General features: G+C 35.2%; 2 protein-coding genes across 14 annotated transcripts; one reads left to right on the top strand and one right to left on the bottom strand.

Annotated features, from left to right (window-relative positions):
* Positions 1 to 273: 273 nt before the first annotated feature.
* Positions 274 to 17,240, top strand: Nocte (no circadian temperature entrainment). Of its 11 annotated transcripts, none has more exons than XM_074243690.1 (14): positions 274 to 733; positions 1,757 to 1,904; positions 2,492 to 2,749; positions 2,874 to 3,087; positions 3,794 to 4,078; positions 4,594 to 4,674; positions 4,863 to 10,594; positions 11,164 to 11,358; positions 11,463 to 11,951; positions 12,095 to 12,230; positions 12,323 to 12,670; positions 12,780 to 12,922; positions 13,463 to 13,715; positions 13,849 to 14,022. In XM_074243690.1, exons 2-14 carry the CDS (start codon positions 1,812 to 1,814, stop codon positions 13,857 to 13,859), a joined length of 8,238 nt encoding a protein of 2,745 aa, XP_074099791.1. In that variant the 5' UTR covers positions 274 to 733; positions 1,757 to 1,811; the 3' UTR covers positions 13,860 to 14,022. The 11 variants fall into 11 exon arrangements, with proteins under 11 accessions (XP_074099791.1, XP_074099783.1, XP_074099750.1 ...); XM_074243682.1 differs by having other exon boundaries at positions 275 to 733; positions 13,463 to 13,730; XM_074243649.1 differs by having other exon boundaries at positions 276 to 733; positions 13,879 to 17,240.
* Positions 15,811 to 20,304, bottom strand: LOC141527941 (protein-associating with the carboxyl-terminal domain of ezrin). 3 transcript variants are annotated; one of them, XR_012479268.1, is made up of 6 exons: positions 19,976 to 20,304; positions 19,270 to 19,720; positions 19,009 to 19,198; positions 17,643 to 18,752; positions 17,453 to 17,514; positions 15,811 to 17,373 (listed from the first exon to the last, which is right to left on the bottom strand). XR_012479268.1 is itself a non-coding variant. In XM_074243726.1 (4 exons), the coding sequence occupies exons 1-4, from the start codon at positions 20,168 to 20,170 to the stop codon at positions 17,699 to 17,701; spliced, it is 1,890 nt and encodes a 629-aa protein (XP_074099827.1). In that variant the 5' UTR covers positions 20,171 to 20,304; the 3' UTR covers positions 17,596 to 17,698. The 3 variants fall into 3 exon arrangements, 1 of the variants encoding a protein (XP_074099827.1); XR_012479269.1 differs by having other exon boundaries at positions 17,688 to 18,752; XM_074243726.1 differs by lacking the exons at positions 15,811 to 17,373; positions 17,453 to 17,514 and having other exon boundaries at positions 17,596 to 18,752.
* Positions 20,305 to 20,634: the final 330 nt, after the last annotated feature.

The following is a 20,634-nucleotide window of genomic DNA, read 5'->3' as shown; positions in this document are numbered from 1 at the left end:
AATAAGTATTTGGTAATAAAATATAATTCAAGAATGCGACGGTGGCGCTGCGAGTCATCTTGCAGGCGTACCGGAAAGCAGAAAAAAAACCTCAATTATTTCGTATAGACTGAAAATTTTTTTTTGACCACCAATAGTATTTTTAAAATTCCAGTATCTTTAAATAATAATATATAATTTATAATAAAAAAAAAAAAAAAAAAATAATCTAAATCAGTAATTGTGGAAGTGAAGAAATAAATAATTGTAAAATAATAGGTATTGTAATAAAAATCTAAATAACAAATAAAATAAAATAATCGGCGTGGTTAGTGACGGCGAGTCAGTGAGCGTAGTCCGATAAAAGTGACATCTCACGACAAAGTTAATAATTTAAAACGCATGACGTAATTGTATTGATCGCAGGAAAAGAGAGAACATAAGAGAGAAGAGAGCCAGCCACAGCCGAAAGTCGTAAAGTTTGCTGTGGAGTCCGTGTCCGAGTCGCGCATTCGCCATCTTGGACGAATTGTGAGTAGAGAAGAAGAACAAGTACCCAACTAACACCGTGTAAAAATCTATTATATTATAATAATCATATATCCCCCAAGAGGAAAAAGTTTGTGTGTTAGTCGCCCACAAAACGCTTTTTAAACAATTATCAAAACTTTAATCCGTGGCGATCGGTTGTTAAATTTATTATTATTGGGATTTAAATCCGTTTGTGAACTGATACCCATTTGGACGGACCAAGGTAATTGTTATTTCAATTAATTATTTTAATCATACTACGCATCCTTTTGTTTTATTTTATTTTCATTCCGTTTCATCAACGATTTTCGTAGATCCGAGGGACTATAGACTCGAGAAAGTCTAAAATTTATCCGATAAGAGAAAAGAGAATAATTTCTTTCAAGTCTCCAGTGTAAATTTATTTTATTCAGTGATTATTATTTAACTCGACGGCTTTTACTGTCTACTTACCGTTATTTTCAATTATTTTTATTAATTTTTAACATATTTATTAAATTTTAGTGCGTGGATTTAGTCGATTTGTTTTGACGACAAAACTAACACGGGCCATTTGACATCGGCGACTTTTGCGGACAGGGTTGGGTCATTCAACGGCGTCAATTCATCCCCATTCATTCATAATCATTATTATTATCACCATCATTACAACGATTGGTTTTATTATTGTCGAATAAATTATTAAAAATTATTTTGACAATAATATTAGTGTTCAAATAATAAAAAAAAAAATTATTTATTAAATTAATATAAATATAAATATAAATAATTTTATTTAAAATATTGTTGTTCAGTGATAATGATAAGAGTAATAAATTTATTTATCGAGGTGTATTTACTCAAAAGCAAGCCGCAATAACGTCAAAAGACGTTAAGCTACTACGTATCGGTTGTCTTTGTCTTTCCCTCTTATTGGACTCCCGCTCGTCTAAACGCGAGGCAAATGTAACAAAGCTTTTCCTTGGCAAACTGCGGAACAGCCAATTCCGGCCTCTTGTCAGTCTTTTACGTTCCATTGGCGCAATCACGGCGTGTTAAATTATTTTTTTTATTTATCTTTAATATATACATATATGAAATTTGGAATTTTTCATTACCGCTCTCTGAGAATTTAAGTGTAAATATTTTTTTTATATTTGTATTTATAAGTTCATTGATATCGCATATTTTGTTCATTACTCATCGATAAATTATTGACCAGTGTTTATGTTTATGTTTATGATTTATAAATTTAATTGTCTTTTAGACAAAGGGTTCGTTCGTTGGGTCTGAGTGGTACTAAATGGTTGCCTGCAGACAGCATGTCTACTCTGTCGGGGATCGTGTCGAAGGGGGAGAAAGGCAAATCAAAGTTTCAATCACTAGATATCAATAGTTTATACCGGGTGAGCAGGGTAAGTATCTTTATTATTTTTAATTAATATTCTTTACTTTAAAAATTAATTCTAGACCTTCAAAACAAAACATTAAAATTAAAATTAATTATTTGTGCAATTTCTTAAAAATATTTTTGTTTGATAATTCAATTAATAAAAATTTTCCGCTGCAAAATTCAATTTTATAAAAAAAAATATCTCAATTTTTTTTAGGACCATTAAAAAAAAAAAAGCCGTAATTTCAAAATTAAGATTTTTGTAGTAAAAAATTTTAATCATTCATTATAAATTTTAATTTTAAAATTATAATTCAAAAATTAGCCGTGTAAAAAATTTTTAAAGATTTTTAAGTAAAAAATTAATTAAAAAAAAATTTTTTTATAAATTGAATAAAATTTTTTTATTACTTGCAAAACTTTCAATTTCTTCCTCGCTAATTAATTTTTCACACCGTGACTAATTACTTACAGACAATAATTAAAACTATTGAAATTAAAATATAAAATTAAATTTCAATTTCATCACTTGAATTTTTCTTCACAATTTTATTAAAAATAAAAATTTTTCCAATATTATTAGTACTAATTAAAAATTTTTAAATTTAGGGAGAATCATTGGAACAACACCAACAAAAAAGCACATTACCACGCAAACATGGAATGCAGAGTTTGGGAAAGGTGCCTTCGGCACGGCGTCCACCGGCTAATTTGCCTAGTTTAAAAAGTGAATACAGCAGCAGTGATCCAGCTGTAAGTCTAGTACCTAGTGGCGGAAGCGGTTGGGCAACTACTAAGGAACAATCACCTAATACTAATACTACTACAACTACCAACGCAACAGCTGCTCCGTTATCTGACACTACCGTAATTTTAACCACCAATTTATTACCCAATCGCTTCATTACTGCTTTAATTACACACATCTAACAGCTTTTAAATAAATAACCAAATAAAACTGAATAAATAATTAATGATCTTTCATTTTTAGACTAACTCATCGTTACAATGTGCGCCTGCGACAACTTCAGTCCAATCACCAGCAGTGGGAACAGCAGCACCACCGTCATCACAGCAACAGCAGCCGCAATCACTGCCAAGTCAACAGCAGCAGCAAAATACCCAGAGCCAGTCTCAACATTCCTCCGAGCAAACAGCCAACAAATCATCATGGAGTGCAATTATGAGCAGACCCGGGGATGCCGGTAAGTTGATATCGATTTATTGATATTGATAATTGTAATTATAATTTAGTCAATCCATTACTCTAATTTTAATTTAAATTACACGGCAGATAATTAATTAATAAATAAAATTATAGATTGATTTAATAATAATATTATCTATATTATTGAGAATATCTTGTGACTTATTGACTTTTTTAAAGATACAAACTCATCCCGATGTTACACTCATCGAGACCTTTCATTTGAGTACCCACATGCATTTTCATATATATATATATATATATATATATATATATATATATATATATATATATATATATATATATATATATATATATATATATATGAAAATGCATGTGGGTACTCAAATGAAAGCTTTTGATGAGTGTAACATCAGGATGAGCTTATATTTTTAAAAACGTCAATATTTAAAACGTCAATAAAAAAGTACTGTGCAATTTGACAAAAGTCATTATTTAATAAAGCAAAATTTAATTCATTTATAATTTAATTCACAAGTCACGACAGTCAAATAAAGATCGTAAGGTTGCTAGTTATTAAAAATTAAAAATATTTATCAGCGCTTATGATTAATTACACTTGCACGTGTTGTAAGGCTTTGGGGATTTTGAGAATAATTTTGAAAACACTCCACAGTATAAATAAGATAAAATAAAATCATAAATCGGGCGTTGTCGATCGAATGCCGCATATTAATCGATAGGTACACCCGCCGTGTCAGCTGCGGTTGGTTACGCGGGACTCGTGGGGGGCGGGAGACCGGGAAGAGGTGCCCTAGGACTGAGTTTCCTCGCCCATCAGTCCCCGCAGTTCCAACACGAGTTCCCCAGTCTCAGCGGACAGCCCTCCGTCTCAGTACCGACCAACAACACCAACCAACAGACTACTACTCAACAGTCGTCCTCCTCGACAGCTTCAAATGTCATCTCGGTCAATGCCCAGCATCAATCGTTGCTACCGCAACAGCAGTATCCCCACAACCACTCAGGTGGGATGCTGGTAGCCATGTAGTTGACTTGTTTGCCATTATTCCTTTACAGTATCAGTCTATTTTTTTTTTTTTTTCTCTCCATATTTCTTTATTTATTTATTTATTTATTCTCGTATTTTCGGATAGATTTTTATCCCTTGTTCCTCATTCACCTGTGTTATATTTATTTTTTATTCGCTTTGATGTTTCAGTTGGTAGATACGATTGTATTTTATTGAACATAGATAAAAACAAATAAAATACATGTTAATAATTATTTTAACGCTTTGATCTTGATCCAATTATTTATTCCTAACAGTCCGGGGTTCTCTACGTCGTTAATAACAAATCATTTTTATTTTTAATTTTTTTTTATCAATTTTATTTTTAAATTGTAACTAAAGAGATTTCACATTGATTATTTAATTTGTTTATGAATATAAAATTTTTTTTTTTTTTAATTAATGTGAATGCTATTTGTTTTTAATTATAATTAAAGTTTCATAAATTAATGGGTTAATTTTATTTAACAGGTGCACCAGGACAGCAACAGTCACAACAAAACCGGGAGCTGAATGCACAGTATGGACCTGGACCGAGCCTGCGACCACAAAGTAAATATAATTAATTAAAATCTAATTTTATAGCCACATTAAAAAATTTTTAATATAAAAATTAATTTAGTAGATATTCAATAATTTTAATATTAAAAAATTCCACCTTGTGTGACTATAAATATAAAAATATAAATAGTGACTGCAGATTGCTAGTATTTATTTAAAATAATAATAATTAATTACAGCAGAAGGGAGTTGGATCCAAGGTGGAAGTCGCACACCAGGAGCAGGAGTTGGTACAGGCGGTGGGAGTACTCAGGTGGGCCAGGGCCCCCCAGTAGGCTTATCCGTAACGCCAGGACACTCAGAAGGATTAGGTGGCGGACGTCCGAGCTTGGGACAGTCGCCTGTCATGGGTTCGGTCCCGGCAGGCCAACAGAATCAAGGCGTCGCAGTGTCCTCGAGTGTAAATCCAACAGCAGCAGCTCCTGGCCCAAATTTACATCACTATCGTGGACTTATTCCCCCATTTATGTACAATCGAGGAAACTTTCCAGCGAGTGGTGGTTTTCCTCCACAAATACCGTCGAATATGAGCGGTGGCGGAGGAGGCGGTGGCCCCCGTCCACGGTTCAATCCAAATGACCGTTTTCCTTCATCGCGAGCCCCGCAGGAGCGTGAGCGTCCCCCGGTCGAAGAGGAGATAATTACACGTCCCATTATTAAGGAGGAAGATTTGACTCGAATGGATGACATTTCCCATGACCCGGGCTGGGCCGCGCACGATGACATTGATTACAATCAGAAGCTGGCGTTCAGTGATGACGAAAACGAGCCTGATGTTAATTCTTCGAGTTACAATACTACAAATGCTGATTCTGTTGTCAAGAAAGAGGAGATGGTGGATCAGCCACCGCTCAAGGATGATAATAAAGTGTCATCAGACACGTCGCTTGATGACAAAGAAAGACTTAGAGACAGTGAGTCGCTCCGAGACCCCAAAGACACTCGCGGTGACTTGTCTTCAGCCCACGGCAGTCGCCCGTGGTACCAAGACAGAATGGGTCCCAGCTCCGGTGGACCTGGTGGTTCTGCGGGCCCGCAGCGCGATTATCGTGCCACCAATGGACCCCCGATAAGAGACAACTACAACCAATCATCCCAGCCGCCGATGAGGCCCGCTCATGCGCTTCGCGGAGTCGAGGAGGAAGAAATATGGAACCAGCGTCGACGTGAGCACGGTGAAATAGTCGCTTCAGCGGTCGTTCGTGCTCGTCAGCGCAAAGAAGAGGAAGAAAAACGCTTTCAGGAGTCGAAACAGGCTGCAGCTAAAAAATTACAGGATTTAGAACAAAAAATGAAAAAGAAAATGGCAAAAAAAGAAGACGATGTTATTTCTATCCCCGAAACTAAAGGATTGATTAATATTCCACCTGTGCCTATTCCAGTGCCTGAGTGGGAGCGCGAGCGTGAAAGCCGCGACCGCGAACGCTCGCGCACTTCTTCCGAGGGTAAGGATGATATTAAACCGGCGCGAGAGTCACGTGATCGCGATTTGATGCGTGACAACAGGGAAAGAGACCGAGAAAGAGAAACTAGAGATTCCAGAGAGCCAGCTGGAGATTTCCAAAACCGTTCCAATTTTATGAGACCACAGCAAGATCTTACACGCGCTGAAAGAGAACGCGATCGCGATCAGCGTGAAAACCGCGACCGCGACCAACCGGCGTTCTCAAGACAGTTCCAGAGCAATTTGCCGCCACGGTTTCAGAAGCAGCAAGCCGAGAGAAGTGGCGGGGGATACAACCGCGTGTCACCCAGCGCTGAGAGAACAACTTCTCAGCCTAATGTTCCTTTTTCGCAGCAATACGACCCCGGGAGGTGGTCTTCTCACAGCTCTTCGAGCTCCGGCGGCGTTAAGCAGTCACACTCGATGCCTCTGCCACAGCGCCGTCGTACTGATTCTGACATTACCAATCCCCTGGATGATGATCCACGTCCGGCGTCTCGCGATCATGGAAACAGATCAAGGGACGAGAGATTCCGACCGGTTATTCACCATATTTTTGATTCCCGGGACTCCCGTAAGTCTGGCTACCACGACGACTACAACAGAGGCTACAAGGAAGACTATTCGCGGGACCACGATGACCGCCACCTGGGTCGCGAGTTCTGGGAGAGAGACCGTGACCGTATTTACGATGAAAAGGACAGAGATTCGCACTCGCGCAGCTCCAGAGATTCCAGAGAGTTCAAAGAGCCTCGAGACTTCCGCGACAGAGACACCAGAGACACAAGAGACAACCGCGAGTCTCGCGACAGTCATGGAGACTCGAGAATTTCTAGAGACAGTCGCGAAAGCCGAGACAAGGATTACGATTCTAATTGCTACAAACAGTCGAGTCAGCAGGACGTTATTGATGACCGTGAGATGCAGCGTGAGCGCTCCGAAAGCGGTGAATGGGCTGCTGACAATCGTCGTGATGATCGCGGCCTCTCTGCTGATGATAATCGTCGCGAGCCTTTGAATATTTCCCGTGAAGATCGTATTGACAGGAATGAACGACCTCAGCGCCCGGATTCTCGCGACTCACGCGCTTCACGTGAGTCTAAAACTTCTCTTCGGGAAGATGATTTTCACAAGTCACGTGACTCGTCTTCTTGGGTCCACGATTTGAATGATTATGAGGACAAAAAGCGCGAGTTATACCGCGATGATCACCACCGCGAGCGGGAACGAGACAGAAGACAGCCCCCTGGACCTATTACTCGTGAAAAACTCCAAGCTGATGAATTGAAAAGTGAAAAGAGAAATCTTACTCAATTAAAGCGCGGTGGAAGCTCTAATTCTGGTAATGCTGGAGGTAATGCCGCGGTTGATGCTGAAAAGAAGGAGAGTAATAATAAAGACAGTTTGGCTGATGTTAAAAAAGAGCCGGAGGTTTGGAACAGAAAATTAGAGCGCACTCCTGAGTCGACGCGCTCTACTGCCGTTGATAGAACTGATAATTCTCCTAAAGCTTGGGCCGACGCCGTGTCTCCGACTTTTGAGAAGAATGAAGAGAAATTAACCTCCCAGGAGCAAACTGCTAAGGATGAAAAGGATATTAGTGAGTTGAAGGCGAGCATGGAGAAGCTGAGCGTTGAAAAAAGAGAAGAGTCTCACGGTGAAGAAATTAAGGATGATTCTAAAGACGAGAAGCGTGATAAGAATGTTAGGAATCGCACTAACAGTGGTAGCTTCCGAGGACGTGAACCGTCTTCACGCGGTGGGCGTACTTGGGGCGGTGCTTACAATGTTTATACACGTGGATGGCGCGGATCAGAGACACGTGGTCGCCGTGGAGGAGGTGGCTCTCGATCGATGGGCCGTCCTGGTTCTGCGAAAAGTGGATCGTACGGTCACACGGACTCTGAAATAAGCGGGGATGAAATTTCTGGATCCACTGAGTCTGGGAAAGACGAGAGAAGGTCAGCTGTCTCGCCCAAGCCTGTTGCCCAGAAGAATGACAAGGATGAGCGCAATAGAGAGGTGTCAAGAAGGGATGAAAAGAGAAGCAATGAGTATCCACCTAGTCGCGGGGATAAACGAGGAGGGTTTGACGGTAGACCGAGCCGGGAAGGTTTTGCGCCCTCGGGTGAGCCGTCTAGACGTGGCCGCGGTGGGTTTCGATCCCGAGGGGCCACTTCTGGGGGTAGGATGGAGGGCTACGGGCCACCGCCCAGCAAAAGTCCGTTTTCTACTGAGAGAGTGAATGCTGATGATAAAAATGTTTTGCAGAGTTCTTCCCCGGCGATAGAAGCTGATAATAATCAGCCGTCAGCTGGTGATCAGTCGGTTGATGACAAGATGATCGCTAAGCAGCAAGCGCTGACTGCGGGGATCACTGGTAGGCGCAACAAGTCACCTAATGTTCCGGGGAATCAGGGACAGAAGCACGAACCGGTTCACGGGAATTTAGGCCACCCTGCTGGCTTGCAGAAAAATCAGCCCAAGAAGGATGACGCGAGAGCTAAAAGACCTCGCAGTGGAAGTAGACGTGGTCGTGATAATCGTGAGCGACGGGGAAATTTAATGAAGAATTCTGCTGACGTGGGGAATGAAGAGTGGGAAACTACCTCGGAAAATAGCGAAGAGCATATTGATGAGCACAAGGATTCTAGAAATGCTCATAATAAACATCGAGCTGGAAATCAAGCTGGGAGTAATGTTCAAAATAATCGCAGGCATGAACAAATAGGTAATAATCGAGATCAGCAAAAGTCCAAGGCTAATGTTGGTTCTAGGGCTCCTGGTGCTGAGAAACGCAATGGACAGAACATGAGTTTTAATCAGAGAAATCATTCCGGTATGCTGCCGGGTCAAGGTGGTGCGCAGACGCAAAATGGTCGTCCTAGAAGCCAGGGCTCTGCTAATAGTGGTCCGATTAATGAGAAAGGGAATAAAGAGACTACCATTAATCGTGTTGATGAGATCAAGCTCAGTGATCCTAATTTGGTGGACCAGACTATGAAGGACATGAGTAAAAAATCACAGAGTGTACAGGGTGTCCAGAGTATACAGAGTGGACAGAGTGTACAAAGTCGGGAAAAAAAGTCTGTAGATTCTGAGGTTGAGGCTAACAATTATTCAACTGGCGGCGACGATGGCACCAGTGCAGAAGACAAGCTCGACGCTGATGGATTCCAGGAGGTGCGCTCGAAAAAGAATCTCAAGGACTCGAGGCTCAAGGAGGAGCCCAAACCGCCGAGAAGGGAAAAAGACAAAGAACGCGAACGCGATAGGTCTAAGTCTAAGTCGAATGGTTCTCAGCCTCCTACGCCTCAGCAAATTCAAAACATACCACCGCTGCTGGGTCAGCCGATTCCTCAGCCGGCAAACATGCCCAAGTCCTTTGACAGGAATCCTAATCGCAATAAACTTGCGCCCAGATTCCAGAAACAGAAGCTGGCTAAGCAACAGCAGCAGCACTTGAATTCCGATGGTAGTACTGATTCGAATAAGGTAAACGCTAATTCTAATTATATTAAAGAGTCTTCTGGGAACGGAGGGAATAACGGAGGTAATGCAGGAAGTGGTCCAGCTCCACCGCCCTCTGTTAACGCCTGGGATAAACCGTTTACCAGTCAATTGAGATCAAACTCTCCGAACTCGAATATCCCGGCTGATATTCAATTAATGTCCGGGTTAACTGGCTCTGATCATTCGCACGAAGCTAATGAGCAGGCGGCCTCGGCTGGAAGCAGTCAGCGCAACTCTCCCAGTGGAGAAAAAATTATTAAACCTAGCAAGGAGTCTGCAGTTGACAAAAATGTCTCAGACGCTTCGTCGCCGCCTGTTCAGACTTTGATTTTTGAAAATACTAATTATTCTAAGACGACTAAAACTGGTCCGGAAATGGCGATTAAATCTAAATTTTCTAATCACATGAAGCCACCGCAGCGCGTTGACAAGCGCGACATTGATGAGGACCCCAATCTACAGCAGCAGCAGCAGCAGCAGCAGCAACAACAACAGCAGCAGCAGCCACTCTCAGTTGCGTTTTCCAACAAGCCGGCTAATGAGTTGATCAAAGACAAGGCCCAAGATCCGATTCAGATGCCGCTGTCCTTCAACAAGAGCGAAGACAGCGCTGATATGAAGCTTGATTTTACCTTTGACGCTGACTTGTCCCAATTAACCGAGGAGAAGAGCAAGTCTTTGGGCATGCCGAGGTCCATGCACATGACCGGTGCTCAAAGTACTATTTCTCCTTCTACTGCTGAGCTTAATTTGAAAATCGCATCGGTTAAAAAGGTCTGGGAGAACGCTTCCATGCCCACTGTCGTTGAACACGAAGACGGAAATGTTGTGTCCACGGCTAACAGCTTTCCTCAGAGCTTCGAGACCGCGGATGTTGATGACAGCTATCCTCATCCTCAGTACAGCCAGAACAACATGAAAAATGAAATCACCACTTCTACTAATGTATGCAAGGTGCGTTTTTTTTTATTTGTTTTTACATTTTTTTATTTATCATATTATTTATCATCTGTTTCATTAATTTGCTGGCTAGTTTGCATCACTAGATATTAACCAGTTTTTTTTTTTTTTTTTTTTTTTTTTGAAGAGATGATTATTAATTAATTATTGATCAGTTTGGGAATTTTATGTTTTCAATTTATTGATGAGAAAGTTAATTATATGTGGTATTTAATTAAATTGATGAATAATACTGAAGTTAACCGATGTTTTTAATTTTTTTTAATGTCAATTAAAGTAGCAGATATTTAATAATTTTTTTGAGCAATAAATTAGTGCAAAAAAAAAAAATTACATGAAGAAATTTAAAAAAATTAAAATTACAATTTTTTTCAATAAAAATTTTTAAATGTCAACTAACTTAATTTTTATAATTGATAATAATTGAGTAGGTAATTAGCAGTGATGTAAATAGTTAAAGTAACAAGCAATTAATAAAAAAGTAAAAAGTAAATGAATGTATAAACATAAATAAAATATCCTGTCCCCTGTGGGAAAATGCTGACTCTTTGCCTGATGCGCAGCTGGTTCCCCCGCAGGTGAAGCCGCAGCAGCAATCCTCCGGGAGTGGCGGCGCGCAAACAGGCTCCACTGTACCTGGTCCCAATCCCATTGGCCCTGGTCAGAGTCCCATCGGGCATCCACCGGCCAATCTTCAAGGTCCTCTGAGTCCTCCTCCATTCAATTCTACTGGACAACCCTCTCATATCAATTATCAGGTAAAAATAAATCATCATCATCATTCTCTAAAAAATATTAATTAATTTTTAATCGGTAAATTTAATAATAATAATTATTATTATTATTATTATTGAATCAACAGGAATTCCCACAGTATCCAGGATCACAGGCAGCGCAGTACGGTAGCATGTCTGCTATTCCATCGCCCCCAGCAGTTTTATTTAACACTGGCTCTGGTCAATTGCCAGCCCAAGCCGGTGGTCTCTACGGTGCATTCCAGTTGGATCAAAGTCGTTCACCATTCACTCAGTATCCACCCTATGGTCCCTCTCTGCAAAGTTCGTTCAATCAGCAGAATGTGTACTTACAGCAGCCGCCGCCTCCACCTCACGCTCCAAACGCAGCGACGCCTGATATGTATCAGAATAATTTGTCGCAATATCGAATTCCCGCAGCCGCGGCCCCGCCGTTTGGACAAAATCAACAATTGAGCAATAACCCTAACACTGTTTTGATAAGTTCGTCATCCAACTCCCTCATGTCGGCTAGTGTCAAGCCTTCTTCTCAGTCTATTGGTGCTATTGGTACCAAGGCGCCACATTTCCAGGCACAATCTGCTCAACCCAATCAAGTAATTATTTTTATCTCTTAATTATTAATTAATTTAATTTCTTTTAATTATTTATAAAAATTTTAAGCCAATTAATTATTAGTCATTATTTTAAAATCAAGAAAAAAATTCAGACCATTATAATTAAATTAAATTTATTTCAGTTGACGTATATACCGTATGATCCAAATCAAGTACTAGGAGTAAGTGGAAATTACATGGGAAATTCGCAATTAGTTCAGAGACCTGGTCCTAATGTTCAACAGACAGCTAACAGTTACTATAGCGCAACATCTGCTGGTAAATAAACAAATATAATTAATTAAATTTTTTAAATAAATTAAAGCTTAATTATAATAATAAAAAATAATTCTAAATAATTTTATTTACAGATGTATTTCCGGGATCACAAACTGGATTTTACCAACCTGGTGGTACACAGCAAACGGGAACACACTACGGTCTTCAGGGGTTTGGTCAACATAGTCAGAGTTTAGCAACCGGTAATGCAACCCCCGTAAATCTACAGAGTTTCAGCTCTCAATTTCTTTCCGGCTCGGGACTGCAAATAGCCGCAGCTGCTGCTGCCCAACAGTACCGTAATCCCACTGGTGGATTACAAGGCCCGGCAAATGCAGCGGCAACTTTTCTTAGCAAACACCAGCAACAAGAACAACCGAGGCAACTGAAAAGCCCTTCGGGAAATCAACAAGATGTTTTGGCATCGGTTTTTAATTCTAGTTAGTTTTATTAATCAAACTTTTAATTTCTCAACTAATTAATTTATTTTTTCATTACTTATTTATTTATTTATTATTTTTTTTTTTTTTTTATAATTGTTTTATTTAGCACCACAAATACCATCACCGAAATCAAGAAATTGTAAACAATCTCAATCTCAACAACCACAACCAAGTCCAACTCAGCATCATAAATATCAACCGTACCAGGGCGTCGGTCAGTCTGCTCTGGTAAGCAGCTACAATAACTATGTATGTATCATTCATTCATTCATTCATTCATTTATTCATTTATTCATTCATTTATTTATTTATTTATTATAATCTCTACTTTTTTTCTTTTTAACATCCATCATTAGAATTTTCAGTAATACAATTTCATAAGCGTTCATTTAGTAATTTTTTTTTGTTTGCTTAATGCTTTGTGATATGCTAGTTGTTGCATTATTTAGAATGCCTAATATATGCTATTGTGAAAAAAATTATTAAGTAACAATAGTAAAATTTTTGCAATAGAAAAATAGACTCTTAGAAAATATTATTTTGTCTTGAAAATTTATTATTATCACTATTAATTTATTCATTTATAATAATAATAATAATAATAATAATAATAATAATAATAATAATAATAATAATAATAATAATAATAATAATAATAAATTATTATTGTTTTTTTTTTAATCAAAGTTACTCTTAACTGTATAAAATTATTTTCTTGAGTCTATTTAATGTTGACAAATTTATAAAACATTTTAAATAATTAAATCTTATCAAAATAAATTATCTCAGGTAATCCAACAAAATGTCCGTGGCATGGGTATGCCTCCACGAGCTGGAATTCAGCCGTCTCAGCAACGTTACCCCCCACCAATTCAGCGACCAGTGGTACCATTTCCACCAGGTCCCAACCCCAATAACCCAAACCAGCAACAACAAAACTGTATACCCGCCCAACAAAATCAAGTAAACCGACACAGGCCAAACTTGCACCAACAACAGCAACGTAATATGAAATTGCAGCAACAATATTATTCGGGGCAAGGTCAGTTTCGAAATGGTTAGTTACATTTTTATTACTCATACTAATAATTAAAAAAATAATAAATAATTTTTTTTTTTTTTTTTTTTTTTTTTTTTTTTATTAATTATTCTCGTATAATTTTTTTTTTTTTCAGTCTTAAACTAAGATTGACTTTAATTTCTAGGCAACAAAATGGATCCAGGCGACAAAGCAGACTCTCACAACGACAAAATAGTCGACGGCAATACCGGTGGCCAGGGTACTGGCAATAAATCAAATGTATCTCAACAAGACGGCGACGTTAAAGAAGAAGTTAACCAACAGAACGAGTAAATTATAATTAAGAGAAAAAAAACTTTTAATATTTAAAGTATCATTAGATAACTCGAGGATATTAAACACTACACTTGAATATTAAATTATCAAATGGCTAAAAATAATAATTAATCTCACTTATTAGTGAGGGATTTATTAATGGGAAAAAAAAAATAAAAAAAAAACATATTAATAATTAATCAACACAATTATCGACACACATATAGTGGACACGTATATTTAATCAATTATGGATTGCACTGCTGATAAGAACGTGCAAACACTATCTTATTAACTATCGTAGTCGATTAGTTCGATGCATCATGGATAAACAAATATTTATAAAGAAAAAAAAATCTATAAAATAAAATAAAAGACATCAAAAAAAAAAAAAAAAAAAAAAAAAAATTAAACAGCAGTTATGAAGAATAAACAAAAAATAAAGAAGCCAGACCGCAGGACGTGTATGCATACTTTGCCTTCGTAGCTTAACGTGAAAATTGCTCTACCCATTGAATTGTTCTTACTCAGAAAAAAAAAAAAAAAATAAAAATAAACAAATACTTTACCGAGAGTGTTTAACAGCAACAACATTAACAAGAATAATAATAAAGAATTTTATTTAATCGTCGGAGATTCCTGCGATTATTTTTTTTTGTGAATTTTTCCGGACTTTATACACACATTAATTAATATTATTAATTATAAATATTAAATTAAAAAAAAAAAAAAAAAAATAAGCCGAAACCACCAACGTGATCTTTCATACGGAATCAGATGTCTTATGGCACTTGTGAAGAAGATGAACCCTGCTTTAATAGTCAAAGCTTGTGTTTTGTATGAATATAAAGTTATAAAAAAAAAAAATGAGAAAAAAATAATGGACTGTCTCGTTGAGCGGGCAAGTAAATTTTAAAAAGAGTGTTTTGGATTGTAAAATGTATGACGACTGACTTAACAAAGGCTGATACTGAGTTGTGCGGTGGTTTAATTTAAAATTTCACCGTCTCTCGGTGGTCCGTCTTTTCCGTGGAGGAATCACATTTTATATAACAACTATTAAATTGAAATATTTAAATAAAAATTCGCTTATGCATCGTGAGGGATTTAGTGCATTTGTTTTTATTATAACAATTAATATTATAATTATAATTATTATTATTAATTAATTGATTGTATTGCACCGTACTTCCTCACAATTGAGTAATTGTTTAAGTAACATGTGCTACCATAAAAAAAAAATAATCCACGAAGTCAGGAGACAATATTGTATATTTTCCTTCTTTGCATTGCAGAGCATTGATTATAAATATTGATTGATGCTGATTAAATAAATTTAAAAAATAAATAACACAAGAATTAATTAATTTATAAAGGCTAGTATTTACAAAAAAAAAAAAATGTTGCTAGTTTTTAAAAGCGTTCTGCGGTCCATTCGTGTTTATAATAATTAATTAATTAATTAATTAATTGACGTGAAAATATATTATTTTATCTCTCTTAGATCTCAAGCAAGCGGCCAGGGAACTAAGGAACGAACATTGATAAATAAATTCATTTAATCTACTGCCAGTCGCACGTCGACGTTAAATTATAAAATCATAAATTTTTTTCACGTCTATAATTTGGGTCGAGTCGCGATAAAATATGTCGCTGTGGTTGATACTAATCGAGAAATGTCTACAGAGGTGTAATTATTAATTTTTAAAAAATAATTAATGAATATATAAAAAATTATTATTAAGCAATTAAATGGCGTTTGAAATTATATAACAGGTATAGGTCGCCTAAGATTTAGATGAGTGGTAAATAATTATAAATATTATTAATAATAATAAATGTGTAATTAATAATTAACGTCTCTGTCACACTGTCCTTTTCTGCAATTACACGATAAAGTGCAACGGTAATTAAAAAAAAAAAAAAAAAGTAATAAATATTATACGCGAATTTATGTAAATTGATAATTAAAAAAATAATTTTTTTTTTTTTTTTTGTGTACCTAGTTAAAAGTTAAATTTTAAATAATGAAACATATGTGGTACAATAAATAATTAAAATGGATAATAAAATGAATTATTTAAAATATAATGAAGGTACGAGTGCCTTCAAAAATGTGCTTACGCACAAATAAAGCCACTTATTACCGGCGTTATTTTTTTTTTTTTTTTTTTAATTTTAAATTTATAATAAATTTAGGAAGAATTTATTATTCGCGAATTAGTTAAAATAATAATAATAATAATTATAATAATAATGATAATTATAATTACAATTACAATATTAAAAGTAATAACAACTTTACACCTCCTTTTTCACTTACATTGATTACTTTTACACTATCCGTTTATTAATTTTATTACTATTAAAATTATATTGATAATTATAATTATAATTAATAAAATAAAGAAGGAATAAATTAAGAGGGGACTATTAATAACATGTACCTCGGGATATTTGTTTGTTTTGAATGCGAGCGAGCAAGAATTGTATGGAAAAAAAAAAAAAAAAAAAAAAAAAAAAATTAATTTGGTTTTCTGTAAATTTTTTTTTTTTTTTTTTTTTTAAGTCTTAGGTAGTTTAAGAATTGATAAAAAGTCTGTTCAATCACGTCTGCCGCTTGTATAAAATAAATTTTTAAAAATGTGTTTCGGACTTGGCTGGTGGCTTAATGGTCTGCCGAGTTTAAATAAACGCAGTGCGTTTTTTTAAAGTAATTAATTTTGCGGATTAATTATTAAATATATTAAAGAAAAATAATAAATTAAAAGAAATATTAATATGACTGACAATATGCGTGTAGATATGTTTTAATTTTTGATGGGATTAATTATTAGTATTTAGATGGTGAATAAAATAAACTAAGTTGGTATTATTAATTAAATAATTAAAGGTAATTAATTAATTAATTGGGACAGATCTTTTGAGCCAGTGCCGAGTCTGAGAATTAATCTGTAATTGACCAGAAAAAAAAAAAAAACTTATATCACAATCTGCTACACGATGATTTTTAAATAATTAAAATTGATTGACGCTAAGAGATCGTAGAATATTTAAAATAAACACAGACCTGATGCAAGATATTATAGTTATTTAAAGTAAAATATGTAAATGAGAATAATTGTTAAGTAATTTAAGAATGACTTCCGATATGCTAGAACAATTGTTTCTCAACTTACTATTACTTGATAAACAAAAAGATTAATAAATTAATAATTATAAAAATTTTAAGAGACTTTAATTTTCTGCATTTATTTTTTTTTTTTTTTTTTTCTTTTAGACACTTGAAAATTTTTTTTTAAATATAAAATAAGTAAAAAATTGCATTTATTATTTTTTAAAACTCCTAAATAATTTTTTTTTCCTGTAATTTATCAAAAAAAAAAAAAAAAATTATCAGATGTCAGTATAATTTTTTTTAAATAAAATAAAAATTTTCTTACCAATAACTCCTCAGCCACATATTTTTCCTCTTAATAAACTCAGCACTTTAAAATATCAACTCCTAAAAATGAAAAAAATTGTACATAATTATAGATATGTACAATATTTATTTAAAATTGTTACAAATAAAAACATTTATACATATTTTATATTAATATTCATAAATTTAAAAAATATAACCAAGCTTACACTTTAAATTATTTACATCTCCATGCGAAATTTTAAATATACTACCGTAAAAAAAATCAATCTTTCACCGCAGCAGCATTTTCACCCCAATCGTCAAAGTCTTCGACCCAGCCGTCATCATCTTCAATGTATTGATTTCCATTTTTGACATCAAAGACGCTTTTATCCGGTTTGACTTGTTCGATGTGAACAACTTTTGGCTTTTCAATAACAGGCTCCATGTCTGTGAAGAAATCTACTTCTTCAACAGCTTGTTGCATTGTCTTGGAGTGTTTAATATCCAATTCTCGAATATCAGACACAATATTCTTCTTATTATAAGCCAGTTTGTCTTTTTTGACCGTCGCTTCGGAGGTTTCCGGTTTTATTGGCAGAAATTCTTTATCCTGAATGACCTCAGAAGGAACATCAGTGTCAATTGTCTTAATAATGGTCACTTCATGAGCGTCCCAGTCAGACCAAGTAGTTTCTTCTTCGGCTAAAATCAACGCGGATTCAATTCGGTCTTCTCCGCCATCTGGTGATGGTTTCTCTAGTAATTCAACAGGCAAACAGTCTATACCATTATTATTAATTATGTTATTAGTATTATTATTAGCAGTAGCTTTTTTGGACCTAGAAGAAGCTTCACGCCGGATTTGACCGTGATTAGGACGGCCGTCAGTGAAGAGTTTCCCGCGTTTGCCGCCTATCACTGCAGCAGCTCCTAAAATTGGCACCAAGTCAGCCAGCACTCTTAATGTTACGCTGACCAAGTGATCGTCGTGGTCTTTTATTCCTACCAGAAGCTCAGGTAGGATCTGGTTTTTTAATTCGTCTAATTGAAAGGCGTAGATAAAGGAATTTAAATGAGATAATAATAACAGACGTATTGATGTGTCGCGGACGCAAAACATCTGCAGCAATTTTGGTACCAAGTGGCTTTTAAATGTTGAGACTGTGAAAAGACTCGTGTCTTCTTCAGTGTCTTCCGTTTTTGGCTTCAGTATACATGGCAATAATTTTTGTTGAGCTGTACTGTCCAGCAGTACCATTCGAGATAGTAATAGTCGGCCTAATTGGTCGGCTATTATTTTTTCAGGGAATGCTTTGAGTTGCGGTACAAGATTTCTGGAAATATAATTAATTAAGCGTTTGTTTAATATAATTATTAAATATTATCCATTGTTATTAATTATTAAAAAAAATTTGTTAATTAATAATAACTATTATCCATAATTAATAATTATTAATTATGAAAAAAAAAAATTAATTAATTATATTAATATAAAATACACTGGCCACAAAATTTTGCTTATTCTCTTAATAATGTAGATTAATAAATTAGTTAATAAAAAAATAATAAAATTAATTAAACAAGACTTACGAAAAAAATTCTTCTTTTTCAGTTTCACTTTTTAAAGGTAATTCCATTAAAAATTCATGAATATTTATAAAATCATGTGTAAAAAATGGATTAGTTAATAAAGTCGATAATTTAGTCCTCAATAAAGGATCTGGATTTTGTAAACTACATTTACAAATTTCTTTAAATTCTGCTAAAGCTGGTACATCATCTAAAAAAAAAAAAATAATTTTATTAATTAAAATTTTTAATAAATAATTATAAATTAGTCTAGAATTTTACCAGAATTTTTCAGTCGTAAAACTTCTTCAGTAAGAACTCCAAAAGCATACTGATCAATCCCAATAGGATTCAATTGAGTTTCTAGAGAATTTCCATCCTCTTCAGGAGCAATAGCCTTCTCATACCTGAAGTTCTTAATCTTCTTCAAGTACGCCTGATTAAAATCTGTAAACCTGCAAAGAAACTCGAGACCCCCGAGCTTCCAGGAGCCTTCTGGAGTGACGTAGATCGAGCTGCTGCAGACGTTGTTGTGAGACGCAAGAGCTTTCTCGTGTAGAAATATCAGAGCTCGGAGAATACTGTGGAGTCCAATGCAAATTTGGAGCGTAGTCTGGGAACCGATTACCTGAGCCAGTGGTTTTACTTCTTCGGTGGCCAGGTAGTAGCTGCTGCCTTTTCTCCATGAGGATATGTATTTTAGGATACAAGGGTGGCGATGGAGCATCAAGTTCTAAAAATAATTCATGAAAATTAATTTTTAATAATTTTTTAACAAATAAATTGTGGCAAAAAAAATTGACAAGTAAAAATTAAAAAAAAAATAAAAAATCCAATTTTTTTTAAATTATTTTTTGAAACAAAATTTTTTGTTGAAAAAATTAAAAAATTGTCCAGTGACTGTTAACTTTAATTTAATGTCATTGAACTTTCAGGTTAAGTTACATTTACTTATCAAAAAATTACTATAAATAAAATAGTTAAATACCTTGGCTGTCCTTTCAAGAGGTGACGGCTTACCGAAGTTAGGACATGATTGCAAAGATGGTTCGCTGATAAATACCGATATTGTTGAAGAATTCGCGCCATTCAAATTGGCACTGTGGTGCAGCCAGAAGTCAGTGATTTCAATGGCCTTTTCATCTATTTTCAGGCCACTCAGGGCACTTTTTTCATTTCCCATCGAGTAAATGGTCACTTTATTTATTAAAATATGCTTACTTTAGTTTTTGTTATCTTGAATAAACTTCAAAGTGTAATTATTGGATTACTTGTTTACTTTTTACTAATGGCTGTCACTGTATGTCAAAGGCCATCCATGTGTGATGTCGCTGATCATTAACTGCGCGTAAGCATTTCTTTCTTTAAAGTAAATTTTTTTTCTAATTACAAATAATAACACAGCAATTTAAAAAAAACATTTGGACAAAAATTTACAATAGATGCACTGTCAAAATTTTTAATTCTTAATCACAAATAATCACAAGTCACAAATCAGCACAAATAAAAAAATTACAGGTACATATTTTTAAAAAATAATATTTTTTTAAAAAACAAAAAATTATCAGCTGACAGCTGATTAATAAAAATACATATTTATTAAAAAATTTTAGATGACACTTGGAATTTAATTAGCACCCATTATTA

The sequence above is a fragment of the Cotesia typhae genome, unplaced genomic scaffold (genome assembly GCF_013202065.1).
Source record: "Cotesia typhae breed Kobodo isofemale line unplaced genomic scaffold, CoteBio_Ctyphae contig_11, whole genome shotgun sequence".
NCBI lineage: Eukaryota > Metazoa > Arthropoda > Insecta > Hymenoptera > Braconidae > Cotesia > Cotesia typhae.
Note: the sequence above shows the minus strand (reverse complement) of the source record. Positions and strands in the feature narration are given on the sequence as shown.